Genomic DNA, 15456 nt, shown 5'->3' with positions numbered 1-15456 from the left:
CGGCTCCTCCATGTTCGGTTGTTGTTCCCGTGTGAATGGCTCGCTGCACAGGACTAAATATGTCTCCTTCATGAGAGAATGCCTGACAGTTCAGTCTGGATATGCAAGATGTTTATGAGAGAGGGTGATGTGTTATTTAAGGATAATTATAAGCTCATGGTTAAGTTTGATCTGAGTTATTCTAGGATGTTCTTTACTGTTTTTCAAAAAGAAGGCATTGCTATGCTAGTGTTGCATAATATATTGTCCACTTCAGTGGGAACTGTCTCTTAGGTAAGCTTGAATCACTCTTATTCGTGCCATTCTGGTTGTTTACGAAACCAACATAGGCAACGTGGTAGATAAATAATATATAGATAAATAAATCTCAGCCGACTGCTTGCATAAGATGAGCTCATCTTTTTCCTCAAGGGTGAGAGAAAGAAATCAGCGCAAAAATCAGCTGCAGTTGCCCACCACACCACTTAGTGTGTTCACTCCAACCAAACAATTACATCCAGAATCAACACAAAGACGTCCAAAGCCAGTTGTAATAACAGAATGCGGCGGGTAAAAGCCTGTTGATTCTTCGCACATCTAAACAGGGCAAAGGTTGCTCTTCTCCATCAGGCGCGGCGGTATCCGCTTACATAAATTCCAGTTCCTCCGACGCGCTGCTATACAACAAAAGGAAACCCGAGCCAAAGTTGGATTTGCCTCCAACATGATGTATGCAAGAGGCTTGTGAGGAGGCGAGTGATCGAGGGGAGAAAAGGTTGACGCGTGTGCGGAAGTTTCTCTCCTGCGGACAGAGTAGCAGACGGATCCACCACATGCTCAACAGCTGGATTCACACTGTGTCCTCAGATCTCAAATGGGCTGCAGCGTGCCCAAACTCCAGACTTTTATTATTCATACCTGCATTTTATGAATTATTAGACCTTTCAGACTGTGAATGTGAAGTAATATATTCACAGTGCAGATAAGCATCAAAACTAAAGTCTCACTGCACAATTTAAGGTAGTAAATGTTACGATAAAGATGCCCAAATGTTACGATAATGCAGTAAACATTTAATTTGTATTGGAGTGGCATAAATTAAAGATCTAGTCCACAATCTGGGTACAGTGTAGTTTCAGCATTTCACAAAACATTTCAACTTAAAGGAACAGTTTGATTTTTTTGGAATTTATTTGCTTTCTTGCTGAGGAAAGCTACACCCAGGAAATGGTTATCTTAGCATAAAAACTGGAAAGGAGAATTGATAGTTGATAATATTGGCATTATTTAATTTAGCAATGAATTTAACCCCAGTTTGAGATTAGCTGTGTGTATCTGTGTGGGTATCTATAGTAATGATTCTTTTCCTTTTCATTGCCATGACGGGAGAAGTACACTCACTCATAGATATTCCAGATGTAAAGCACACACACACACACACACACACACACACACACACACACACACACACACACACACACACACACACACACTTTCTCAGTCAGTCAGGCAAACTTAAGCAGAGAGTAGGGTGGGGCAGATGTGAAAGTCATTTGAAAGAGCCTTGCTGTGCTCCTGCTTCTCATCTAAACTGTGTGCCGTGATTATCATTCATACTTGCCATGTTTTGTAAGGTGGGGCGGGGGTCTAGGTGATTGCGCAAGCGTCTCAAGGCACATGTTGATAAACGTGCGGCGGGGCTGGAGGGCTGAATAAAACGGAAGAAATGCACAGTAGTGGAAGCATTAGTCAGACACTGGCTAGACCACAGTCTCGTGTTCACACATCTACATACTGAGGGGGGCCCAGTTGCAAAAACAAGTCTGGTCTCCATTTGGAAAGAGTTCAGTAATAGTCAATGCTCACTTTAGAGACTAGTAATGAATAGAGCTAAATAATGACTGGTTTCTTCTTTTTCTATTTCTTTCAGACTTGTTTTTTTTGTAACTCATCACTTACAAACCAAGAATTATTTTGGTCCAGCGAACCAGTTCTCAAATATTTCACTTCCATTTATGATTTCTTTTTTATACAGAAAACAGGAAAATAGTAGTTTTGGAGAAAGGCCACAGAATGAATGAATCACCACAGTACACACATTTAGGGAGTGACTGGGAGATGAGGCAACCTTGTAGAAAAGTCCAGTGGAGAATTAACCTCAGTATGACCTGCAGGATGGAAACCCTGCTCTCACTCGTCCACCACACATGTCGGCAAAATGGTCAAAGTTCAGAGGAAACAGGTACCTGGCCGTGTCCTTTTTACTCTTTGGATTTTGTACGGATTTATCAAACAAGATGTCAATGTCAAACATTCTTTACTTCCTCATAAAACCAGATTTCAAAATTAATGTTGTGGCATTTTGACGTGAAGGAAATATCGTCCTGGCTCCACGTTCTTTGTACTGTATAGTTTCTCTACAAAGACTGCTAAAAGAAGTGACCAGTATGTAGATTTGGGCCAACGGCCAAACAGGACTATGCTGAGTTTACGTCTGGTGGTCTGGGTTTGGGGGGGAAATGCCTGGACTGATCCCAGCTGTGGAGATCTGTCCTCTTCTCTTTAGTCTCACACATTCAGACGGCCAGTTTCCTCTCTCTCTGTGCCAAATGCAACACTGGCCAGACCCCTCTCAGTGCCCTATTTCATACTCACCTCGTACCCCATGTCCCGTCTGGTGTATTTGTCTTCACACCTGGCGTCACTTTAATTACATTTTCCGTTTGATTTCCTGGATCAGGTGAACTCCAGTTTAGCCACTTATAGATTATAGAGCCGTACACGTGTGTCATCTTAGTTTTCTTTCTTTCTGTTACATGTTTTTAAGTAGCTTCATGTTTTTTATACCATAATGAATCATCTCTACATCATCTTGCTTTTTTAAGATGGGTTTTAAATTGAGAACACCAGATACGTGATCATGATCATGTCTCCTCACCTTCTCATGCTGCCAGGCACTGACGGAAAACACTCTTCATGAAAGAGTGGTTTCTACCCGCTCTAACCACTGCGTTCGGTGGGAGGACCGGGGTCACAGTAGCAACAGTCTGACTTAGTCGTGGCTCCTCCTGCATTGCAGTCTTCAGTGTTTAGAGAGCCTGAAGCCTTGAACATTCCCTCAGGCTGACGCCATCACAGGAAACCACCCTGTGGGCAAACGTTTAATATTTCTGGGAGACATGCCTGGATGTTGGTTTCTTGCAGAGTTAAATAAGCGGGCCGTTACGAAATGACTGAGATCAGCATTTGCATTCCACTGAGCACCTCAGAGTTTTTCCTCTTTTTTGGCCCCCACAGTGCAACCTCACACCCAGCCAGGAACTGCAGAACTTGCCTTAAGGAGTGAAATGAACAATGACAGAGTTATTAGGTAATTGTTTTCTTATAAAGCCCTGGGGGTCAAAGGTTACCATTCTTTCCTGATTCAGGACACATGATACTAACTAGGGTGGGTGACCCCCGGCTTTACAGCCCTTTATAATTTATAGACCATCCGCAGACACTGACCGTACCTGAACTCTGTCAGCAGCTTCTGTCTTCTCTTTAAAATCTTGATTTACAATAACACTTTCATGATAATATTTTTATTTTTTATCGTCTCCTATCAGTGATCTCTGTTTTCTGATCTTCCAAGAAATTCAAGATGCTACGTGAGAAGTCTCTGAAGAGACATTTGGCTAGTTCTCTTCCACACTTCCCCGTGGGGGAAAGACTGGTGTCTCTCCCTTTGTGCTCAACTGGTTCATTTCAGGTTCTTGGTTTACTGTTACAGTGAGAATAGTGATATACAGTATTTCACTTTATATGTAAATATCCAGTAACTTGTCATCAAGTAATATAACAATAGTGCATTATAATTTATTCTCTTTTCTCTCTGTAATTTTTTATGGAGAAAGAAAAACACTGTCAGCTGGTTTCCACAGATCTGTCTTGACTGATTTATGTTGCCCACCAACTAGCTTCGGGCTCTTACATCTCAGCTTTAAACTCTGAAGACGCGAGAAAGATGGAGCAAAGATTCCAGACATTCATCGACACTGCTAAGGCCTTTCAGCAACACCTAACAAGTTTGAACAAAGATTTAATATACAGATTTTTCAACCTGTATTTTTAAGCATTTGTGCCAACTGTGCAGCACTAAAAGACCACTGTGGGATTGTATTTAAATGATTTCTCGAAAACTTTCGCATTCCATCACAATACGTTCTTCCTTTATGACTTATAGGCCATATTGTATTTACAACATATCAACTGGAACAGTTCATGTGAAGTCCAGAGGACAGACATAACAAACTGTATCCTCTAAAGCAGTGGTTCCCAAACTTTCTGTGGCCAAGGCACACCAAAGACCAAGCCAAAATCTCAGGGCACACCTGAGTTCATATCCGGGAAAAATCCCCTCTATAACACATAGTATCACTGTAATCACTCTGTGAACATTTATTTATATAGTCCTTGTAAGAAGCTATTCTCCTTCACACTAGCAGAGAGCCTTTGATGTGTCACACTCTAATATTTCCCACCATGCGCAAATGACTAAAACTGGTTCACTTTGACAGATTTCTTTTTTTTAATGATTGTTTTATTTATATTTAGGCCAAAGCACATAAGACCTATTGTTTCTATATTGTGAAATAAGTGTGTAGGACAAATTACGGATAAAGTACAGTGTTTCCCTGCGCTGCGCCCCCCCCCCCCCCCCCCTAAAATTCAAGACGTTTTTGTTTTTTTTATATATTCACAACTCACTTTTCACATTGAACAGGTGCTCTTTTATTAAATAAACTAAATGCTTATGTCATTTATCTCATTTATGTGCACATTTCAGTTGCTTTGCATATTTACATTCTCTCCTCTGCTTTGCTTCGTGAGGGGCGGAGCTCCGCTTCCGAACACACACACACGCGCGAACGCACACAATTACAGTCAGAGACAGAGCGGAGAAAAAGTAAGGAGAGAACTTAAAAAATCTGCGCCACGCACGGACCTGATCCAGCCCAGGCAGCACCCTGCAGAGCAGTAAACCTAGGGGAAACACTGAAGTAAATAAAAAATCATTCATAACCTTGTGTACACTTAAATGCAATAGGCCTAATTGTTTCAAAATCCCACGACACACCGGGATTTGTCTCACGGCACACCATTTGGGAACCACTGCTCTAAATTCCCACCGGTGGGCCCCAGCGCGCCATCTAGTGGTTCACGGAGGTACTGCCCAAGTTAGTTATTTCTACTAATGTGCACTAAATGTGCTCAAGAATTCCCAGAAAAAAAAACAGCGATGCATAATTTCAATGACCAGTTACGTTTGAAAATCATCACGCCAATCGTGACTCATCATCAGGAAGAGACAAACGTGTTTGGCCACTGTTAGCTAGCTAACGTTCCCTCGGCTGCAGTGACACAAAATGGATCCGTTTTTTAAACGAAAAAGTGATGGTGAGGAAATATGTCCCTGAATACATGACATTTGGATTCATAATGGCAGGCAGTGATTCTCAGTCGAAAGCACATTGAATCAAATAAGGCGCTAAAACCATCGATTGATTTGACAAAGCCAAAAGTCCCCATCAAGGAGATCACGTAGTCACACGCCTGCCTGGAAAGGAACCACCCACCATCTTAACATGCTCACAGTGAAAATGCTTGCTGATGCTAAGCAGGTATAATTCTTACCATGTTCACCATCTTAGTTTAGCGAGTTAGCATGCAAACATTTGCCATTTAGCACTTAAAACAAACTCATAGCTGAGGCTGATGGGAATTCATTAAAAAATTGACCTGATGAAATAAATATAATAAAAATAAAATGTCTAGGGATCACCAAACTTATTATGATTCCTCCCCCGGGGGACATGAATGTGTGCACCAAATTTCATGGCAATCCATCTGGTTGTCCCTGAGACATTTCACTTAAAACCACTAAATGTGAAACCCATAGTGGCGCCAGGAAGTCAGAGGATCACTAAAGTCAGGATTCATCCTTCGGGGATTATGAATGTCTGCAACAAAATTGAAACTATCCTGTAGCTGAGATATTTAATTCTGGACCAAAGTGGGGGACGAACAGACATCATCCATAGATCCACGCAGATAGCATGAAGAAGAAGAAGAAGAAGAAGAAGAAGAAGAAGAAGAAGAAGATTTAATCGTTCATGTATAGCTGTGGTCAGGTCTTTAGTCAGGGTTTGACTGATGCTGATATTTGATGTTTTGAATGACAACAGTAACTCTAAAGAATGGTACTACCTGTTGAATAAAACTTATTAAACTTATACAAACTTATATAAAACTCTTATTGTGTAGGCTCAGCACACGTGTCTCCAGATGGACTAAAGTCTATTCAAAGAGGTGAAACTGTTTGTACATTACCTGTAATATAGCATGCAGTGATGAAACATCTCCTCTGCTATTCCTCAGGGTGTCCCGGTGCAGGTGGAGGATGTGAGGCTCAGAGCCACCTACTCTCAGAGGAAAAGGATTCCCATCACTGAGGGATTTTTGGAGGTTAAAGACGGAGGCAAGTGGAGACAGATCTGTAACGAGGAGTGGACGGAGAAGAACAGCCGGGTCATCTGTGGCATGTATGGCTTCCCCGCAGAGAAACGCTTCAATAACCGATCCTACAAGTGAGTAATGGTTGCCCGGGACCAGCAGCAGGATTTAAATCAGGCTAAATGTATATAATAAAAGGTTTCACATGACTTGAACTTCAACATAAACGTATATTTGAGTTCACTACAGTTTAGGTTATGGAGATATAGAAGTGCTACATACTGTATATAATAAATCCTTTTAAATTCAGGCCTGTGTCAAACACACATCGTTTGAGGCACAACACACATTCCTACATGACACAAACTCTTTTTATGTAAATCATATTGCATTTCCTGGGCGGTACTGTTGATTCTTAGAGTCTTAGTCTCTTTAGGAATGTTTTATCATAGCAAACGAATCTTATGACGTTAGGTAGCCATGTTTGTTTACACTGGTCATCTCTCAACCCTTCATCTGTTTTCAACACTGAGATTGAACAGGCCTGGAGATTCTTGACAAGAAGCCAAACGCTGCCAGAGGAAGTTTTAGAGGATGAAGGATGAGCCTTGCTGGGAAACCACTTATTGCAATACGCTGTGAAACAGTGGCTCTTTTGGCTGCTTCTAATTGTTTCCTGCTGAGCAAAATGTCTAAGATAAAGCCAGCTATTTCCAAAACACTTTGTGTCTTATCATTTTTATCGGATGGTAACTAAAGTAAAAAGAAGATGCTTATGGCATGTGAGAGAATAACCACATGACAAATCTCCTGATCTGGTAACTGCATGAAAGAGCACACCATGTTTCTCTCTAACAGCTCAACCTGAGGTAGAAATCCATTAATCAAACGTCTCTTTAGAAACAAATGTGGCTACCTGCCCTCTAGAAGAACATATTTTTGTTGGTTTAGTCTTCAGTGAAGTCTTTGTGCATGAGTTTATGTTTTCTTGTTAGTCTAATCTATTCATTATGCACATCCAGTCAGTGTTGGTCTCTACAATCATCTGAAAGGCTCCCAGAACCACAGACCGACCACAGGGAAATTAAGATCAGAGAGATGTCAGACATGCACTTGATTAAAATACTGTGAGTCAACAGGATAATCACATATAATGTGGTCGAAAGTGCAACTTGATATTCAAATAGATGCTTTTGGCTTTGAGTAGACCTGCTGATGATACAGTAAGATGAAGGCAAAGAAAATTACTTAAATTGTTCTATTTTTATAGTTTTGGTTGACATGATCTCATCTGATTTGGAGCTAATGTTACATAAAGATGCATTTTAACTTTTAATCTTTTAATTACAATATTATGCACTTCAAACCAGCACTTTGTTGTTTGTTTATCACGAAGCCTGCGAGGGTTTTAAAGCCAGCACTAATCACCAACCGTGCCAATAACTGCCCAACAAAAAAAACATCTCAATCAAATTTAGTATCTCTTCTTGTATTCATACCGACTTGGAGGTACATTCTGTTTACAGCATGTGGTTAAGCTATAAGAACTGAAAGGCTGTAACTGTAGCTCATGCTGGTTTCATTACATGGTCTGCTTCTTCCAAGGACCCGACCTGCTTCAGTGTCCTCTGTTGTTGACCCTTAGTTGATGACTTCCACTCTACTCTTACAATAATTCCCTCATTGTGTTTCACAGCGTGGTATGGTCATTGTTGACCTCCTCACAATAAATAACTAAAATTCTCTCTTTCCATAAAGAAGCTCCTTAATATTTGTGTGAAGTGTGCTGTTTTAAAAGACTTTACAGTACTGCCAACCATTTGTGCAGTACTCGTTTCAGTCCAAATGAACAGAAGAAGCAGACAGTATCATTTGTAATAGTTTGTATTATTGTATTATTCCTCCTCAGATTGCTGGCCAAGCGTCGTAAGAAGAACTACTGGGGTTTCTCCATCAACTGCACAGGCAACGAGGCCGACCTGTCCGACTGTAAGATGGGCGGAGAGATAAAGCTGAAGGGCAACCGCACCTGTGAGCTGGGCATGCCTGTAGTGGTCAGCTGTGTGCCTGGACGTGCATTTGCTCCCAGCGTCAGTGCCGGCTACAGGAAGGCCTACAGGGTGGAGGTAGGTCAGATGGTGCACGCTTGGCTGCACAGTGGATCAGTGGATCAGCTCTGTCGCTTCTTAAGAAAGACGTCCTGGGTTTGAAACGCAGCTCTTGTCCTTTCTGTGTGAAGTTTGCAAGTTATTTCAGTGTTAAAGTGAACAACAGGGATCTTCATCTCTGTGGCCGTGTGCAAAGTTATTGGCTCTTTTAACTAGGTGCAGGAATCTGTTTTAGTAACAGTTGTAAAAAAAAGATAACTGCCTTACTTATTACAGTGCACACTGAAATAATAAGACAGAAAGAAAAACTGTGTTTTAACAGCAAATACATGCCATAGACTTGCAGGCAGCATGTCCTGAAAGGGAGGGCAAACAAGGTCAATAATTGGATTTTGGAGATTTGGTTTGACTGAGCAGAATCAGATGTCTGGAGTGTTTCTAATAAGGAAGAACAGTCGCGTATTCTGTTCAGAGCAATCCCATCTGGAGTGTTTCCTTGTGGGAGAAATACATCAGCACTCCCTGACACTTTAGTTTCACACACTGCAGATGTTTATGACATTTCTTGAATAACTTCGTTTTACTATTCAATTAGTTCATCGTTATTTTCACAAGAAAAACAGGCATGTTTCTTTTGTGCTGATTTGAATGTGTGATTCAAAATGTTTGCTGTCCAGATATGTTGCTGCATTATTATTACATTATGAGACCATCAAGCATAAATCTTTACGTAAACACAGAGTGGGGTGAGCACGTGATGCACCATCCTATTCTCAAACCTTGTTGTGAGTCCAGCATTTCCTTCTCATTAATCTCCCTGTAGTCCAGCATCTGGAAGCATTTGAATGAAAGAACACTAAACATCTGTCATGCAGTCTGTACAATCAAATTAGTAAATCAGTATTCCCGTTTATTTGTTGATAAGTTATCACCAAGGCAACAGCTGGTCTTTCCCACATAACAAGAAACAATAGTAATCCAATATAAAAGTGTCACGAGGGAATCAACTAGTTTTATTTACATATTGAATGCAGTTATGATCAGCATAGTGAGCCTGCTTGTAGCAAATCATTATTGAGGATTTAACCTGATGAAGGATATTATATATATGTTACTGATGTTGTTGTTGACACATGTTGCTGCTTAAGTTATGTCACTAACTAAAGTAATTGAATCCATTTCATTCAAGCTTCATCAATTGCTGCAGATTCAAGAAATAATCATTTGAATTTAAAAGACAGTTTTTTATAACATTTCACTAATGTTAGTTTTTGGTGGACTGTTTCCGTAGCAACCCTTGGTACGGCTAAGAGGCGGAGCTTTGATTGGCGAGGGCCGAGTGGAGGTGTTGAAGAATGGGGAGTGGGGGACAGTGTGTGACGACAACTGGAACACTCGAGCTGCCACCGTGGTGTGTCGAGAGCTGGGGTTCGGTAGCGCCAAAGAGGCCTTGACTGGCGCCCGACTGGGACAAGGTATGACCTACAGATAAGTCACTCTGTAACGTAGTACTTATGGTGGTACAGCGACATGGAGGGTGAAGTGTGCCGGAATAAAGAATAACAAATACCTCAAAGTAGAATGATTAAAATACACATTTTTTGGGAGGGTGGGAGAGTCTTACAAATACAATAAGCACAATAAAAACTAAAATAACCCATCTCAATCATCACTTATGACTCACTAGAAGTGTGTGGCGGTGTCTGTATCTGCACAGGCTCTGCCCTCTGCCTCGATTTAAGCACTTGCATTTAAGGACGTTTCTGGGTGTTAAGTCAACTTCCAAAAGAAATATAGCGTTTGTGTGCCAAATCGTAAGCACGCATCCAAGACCGAGCTACAAGAAGTGGCGAGCACAGCGGCAGACATCTGCAGAACAGAAATGCCTAAAGGTTTGTTTGAGGTCATTCAGAAACAGTTTCTCCGTTACATTGTTCAGGGGATGCCCTGGTCACAATTCTTTGATATCACAATTTAAAGGATCCTATGAGTTACGGGTTTATTAAAATAGAACTAAAATAAATCAGCTGATATATTGTTATCAGTCAACATGGCCTCAAGTATCCAGGTATGGTCGGGGTTTAGAAGAAATCCTGTAATTATTCTGGTGCCATACTGCACACATTCAAGGATCTTTGTGAGATAGTGTTAAATGTAACTGTTCACAGGCTTTGAGCTTTGAGCACATTTAACATTTTCACCACTTTATCACTCAACAAAAGTCCAAGCTCAACTTCAAGCAGAGCTCATTTCCAGCTGTGAAAATGAAAGGTGTGGACTGAAATCAGAGACTCCCACCTCCGCCTTATCTATGGCCTCAGTACCACCACCTGTTTTTGTCTCACTTCAATCAGAGTAGACCTTAAGTAAGCATATAAATAACTTGGGGAATGTATGGAGTAGCACGTTAATGTTTATAACTTGACCCAGAACCTGATTCTGCGAAATGCAATATACCACAGCCTTATAAGAATCATATGTGCGTCGGATCAGTCGTCCTCTCCTCTGCTTTATTCTCATGGCAAAACACTAGAGCGCACACGATGTTCCAGCCAGGAAAAAAAAGCCTTTATGTGTTTCAGATCAGGAATTCTTTGGTGGAGAGTGCACGGGGTTATTCGAGGGATGTAGTTCTTTATGAGCTGACCACTGGATCCAAAAATGGTGCCACACACAGACCATAGATTTGGAATAGCTTATTGTGTTTGTTTTCAGAAGTCACTGAAGTGGACTGTCATTAAAGCTAAACTGGTACTTGTATGGGAGACTCGTTTTTTTTGGCTTAATTGTTATTGAGACATAGTTTAGTATCATTTAAAGATATAAGTTATACAATCTATGTATTTCTATGAATATCATTTTTTATATTTTTCACTCGTTTTCAGCTGATTAAGGATACCACTTCATTTGTTTTTGTGTCTTGCATTTGATAAGCAAGATACATATATCATTTATTGAATCTAATTATCTGCCAGACCAGGACATTGACTGTGATTACAGCAACATTGTGTTCTTCCTGTTGGAAATGTATTTGTCTCCACTGGCTGCACAAAGTCTCTGGCTGTAGTTTCAGAGCTCCCATCACTAAGGACATTCCTGCTCAATCACATGGGAAGAAAAACAGCATGGAGAGAGTACTCACACATGTTATTATGGAAACTCCGCTCCACTGAAATGACTTTTACTTGGAAAAAAAAGAAGAAGCACAGAGAGAATTTTAAATTTTTTACAGGCCTCAAGTGTCTCATTTTCTTTCGACATAGCTGACTGCTTGTTTCCTTCGCGCTGTCGGTCTGTAGATGGACTTGTTGTTCTAAGAAAACACAAACGCTAGCGAGGCTTCTGCTGTTTTACTCAGGTGGGAAGTACAGGCTCGTGTTTCAGATTGTTGTTGTTTTTAGTAATGGTAATACATGAAAGTTACATTACATGATGCAGCTCCAGCTGTTTGTCCAATGTTTAGAGACCATAAGTTTACTCATCAGTTTAATAATAATTGAAGAATTTGTTTTGCTTTTGTTTCTCCGTAGGGATCGGGTCGGTCCACATGAATGAGGTGGAGTGCTCTGGGTTTGAGAAGTCACTGACTGAGTGCTACTTCAACCGGGACGCTTTGGGCTGCAACCATGAGGAAGACGCAGCAGTCAGGTGTAATGTTCCTGCCATGGGCTTCCACAATAGAGTGAGTACCTCTCTGCATCTCTTTAGTAGAACAAAAATAAAGATTAGTATAGAACTGGAGGACAAATCTGTCTATCTCTGTCCTTAGCTTCGGTTGAATGGCGGCCGTAATCCCTCTGAGGGCCGTGTGGAGATTCTGGCAGAGAGGAACGGCTCCACGGTGTGGGGCACAGTGTGCAGTGACAGCTGGGGGACCATGGAGGCCATGGTCGTGTGCAGGCAGCTTGGCTTGGGCTTTGCCAGCAATGCTTTCCAGGTAAGGTGTGAATATTGTTCTGCATATCTACGTCCAACAAATCATTTTTAAGACGAGCTTATCTTCACTGCACAGGCTTTCAGCATAAAGGAGTTTTGGGAGGCTTACTTACTGGTATGTCCCTCACACCACATTACCTCTTGTATGTGTGGAATATACTGAAACAGAGCTCTTAACAGCAGCCGGACACGTATCCAGCCTAAATAGTTGAGCCAGCTTGCTGACACAATTGTAATAAAAATGCCTCGTTTATTGATGATAAACTGATGATATAGGGATTTTTATTTTATTTTGTTTCATTGTATTTCATCACATACACAACAGCATTAAAAAAGGTAAAAGAAGTGAGACAACTGAGACAGGAGAGGCCTAGAAGCCAGATGCTTGTATTGGTGATCTCTCCCTATATTAATAATGATGTAAACTTAACGTAGAAAAACATGAATTGGCCAAATCACATATCTACATTTGTTAACATGTACATAACTCTAGGTCGGAGATAGGTACGTACTTCTTTTTGATCATATCACATGATCAGCATAGCCAACTGTACTGTACTGTACTGTACTGTACTGTATGTACTGTGTGTGTGTGTGTGTGTGTGTGTGTGTGTGTATATGCCATTAACTCTCCCTTTAACAACCTTGAGCTTTATAGATCCCAGAGGACAAAATAAGCTGGTAACTGTCTTAGAAACTTCAAAAACAGACAGTCATCCCATCACTCCTTAGTTTTCTGTTTGAAGTTCAGTAGAGCTTTCCACCGCTAAAGCCCCTTGGCATGACTTGGCAGTCCTGTCCTGCTTAGGGTTACGTCTAGCTTTTTTAAGAAGGACCCCCAGTGTTCCCTTTATGTCATGATGTGAGAGGCTGGTAAAGATGTGTGCTGTATTTATAGTTTGAGATGAGAAAGGTCTGGAAGGTACGTGTGAATGTTCGACGTTCGTCCATAACAGCAGGTGTTTTTACGAGTGGAACTTAGACTGGATCTGTGAGAGGTTGTTTATGTCACTAAAGTGTGTTTGGGACACCTATGTGCAGTGCACTTCTGATGAAACAACACGTACACATGTCATCATGGGTTTGCGATCACTGCTTGAGTACTTTAGTCAGGTACAGTTCAACATGTGCTTTTCCAGTGTAAAACAAAGGGTCTACTTGTGATTACAAGGAGCTATTTCACTTTATAAAAAACACAACACAGTGCCAAGTCAAATAATCAGGTCATGGTATCATAAGAACATGTCCCTTTATCACCACTTACAGGAAGCTGCCATTACGTAATGTTAACAGCTGGTTTAAGAGTAATAAATGTCTGCTCTTTGTTATCGTAGCAGAGCAAGGAGTCAGTCTACCCAGAGACTCTTTCCTGTCTCAATGTTAAATACTTCTGCAGGCAAACCCCACCACCAGATGGAACAAATGACACAGAGCTTAAACTATACCTCTGTATGTCTGCCCCTCTGCTCAACCCACCAGAGTACTCCCACATCTAAATCCCTCAACTCAATTTCTTTCTCATGAATCCTCCACTTACTTGGAAGATGATGGAAAGTATGAGGATTCTTGTTACAGGTCGTTTCCCTGTGGTCTGCAAAATGATGTAATAAGGCTGAGTCAGGACTGTGAGGACTGCAGAGCACCCCTTGCTGCGATGTGTGTGTGATAAACTCTTTAGAAATGATATGCTATGACTTTTTATGAGTTTCATGATATACAATTTATGACATTTTTTGACAAGGGCAAACAGGAAAGTCTTCAGCCTTGATTTAAAATAAGTGAGAGTTTGTTGAGTTGTAACTCTGGTGACAGAAAGCAGACCTATCCCAGACAACCTGAAACCAATCAGGCAGCTTGACGGACTTCAGCTGAGTGATATCCGTTTTCTGTGCTTCTCTTTTATCAGGAAACATGGTACTGGACAGGAGATGCCTCCGCTGACGCAGTCGTGATGAGTGGAGTGAGATGTTCAGGAACTGAGCTGACTCTGGATCAGTGTCTACATCACGGGAAACACATCGCCTGTCCCAAAGGAGGTGGAAAATTCGCTGCGGGGGTCTCCTGTACTCAGAGTAAGAAACTTTACAATACAAATACTGTATGCATTCAGAATCTTACCGTTTTTTACGTTCCTTACAATGACGTCCCTTGTTGCCCCCCCCCAGTGGCCCCGGACCTGGTCCTCAGTGCCCAGGCTGTGGAGCAGACCACCTACCTGGAGGACAGACCCATGTATGCGCTGCAGTGTGCCCACGAGGAGCAATGTCTGTCCAGTAGTGCAAACACAGCCGACTCCACTTCCTACCGCCGCCTTCTCCGCTTCTCCTCCCAGATCCACAACAATGGCCAGTCAGACTTCAGGCCGCGGGCGGCACACCACTCCTGGATTTGGCACGAGTGTCACAGGTCAGACCTCAAAGAGACTTTTGGTTTGTAGTTTGCTGCTGCTTTTATAATAGTGTCTGTATAAAACCTGACGTGTTACTCTCAAATGATTACGCAGGGGTAAATAGTGTTAATGCTGGATGATTGTATGGAAGCCTTGAGGAAAAAGGAGGGGAAAAAAGTTTTGCCAGGATAATTCTTCTTAATCACTTTTGTTTCATCTGTGAAAACAGGTGAAAAAGAAAGTGTTTGTGAGAAATAAGATTTTGGCCACAAGAGGTTCATGTGCACCGTAGCCCATGTTCTAAATAGCAAGATATGTAACATCACAGAACTTGCTAACACACAATAGTACCTTGTGTTTAGAGCATGGAGAAATTAAAACTCACCTGAATCCTGTTTAGAACACGGGGTAGTGGTGAACTTCAGCCTCTTGTGGCCGAAATGAGTATTGCACAACAATTACTTCATACTGACAAGAAAAATGTCTCTTTGAAATTTGAAATGAAATGTTTCTTTAATTAAGGAATTTAGAAATATTGTCCTGGCAAAA

The 15456-nt window shown here is 41.4% G+C and overlaps 1 protein-coding gene across 2 annotated transcripts in view; it reads left to right on the top strand.

The window, feature by feature from the left end:
• Positions 1–15456, top strand: part of loxl2a (lysyl oxidase-like 2a) — a 30225-nt gene that overhangs the window by 8016 nt on the left and 6753 nt on the right. The window contains exons 1-8 of one of the 2 annotated variants that reach the window (XM_029431475.1): positions 6112–6235; positions 6378–6608; positions 8384–8600; positions 9874–10057; positions 12113–12264; positions 12352–12519; positions 14425–14590; positions 14684–14924. In XM_029431475.1, the coding sequence (XP_029287335.1) occupies positions 6219–6235; positions 6378–6608; positions 8384–8600; positions 9874–10057; positions 12113–12264; positions 12352–12519; positions 14425–14590; positions 14684–14924 (1376 nt within the window). In that variant the 5' untranslated portion in view covers positions 6112–6218. Of the gene's footprint in view, positions 1–6111; positions 6236–6377; positions 6609–8383; positions 8601–9873; positions 10058–12112; positions 12265–12351; positions 12520–14424; positions 14591–14683; positions 14925–15456 lie in introns of those variants that run through there. The other variant, XM_029431473.1, reaches the window with a different exon arrangement.

This window comes from Cottoperca gobio, chromosome 5, assembly GCF_900634415.1.
Source record: "Cottoperca gobio chromosome 5, fCotGob3.1, whole genome shotgun sequence".
Lineage (NCBI taxonomy): Eukaryota > Metazoa > Chordata > Actinopteri > Perciformes > Bovichtidae > Cottoperca > Cottoperca gobio.
Note: the sequence above shows the minus strand (reverse complement) of the source record. Positions and strands in the feature narration are given on the sequence as shown.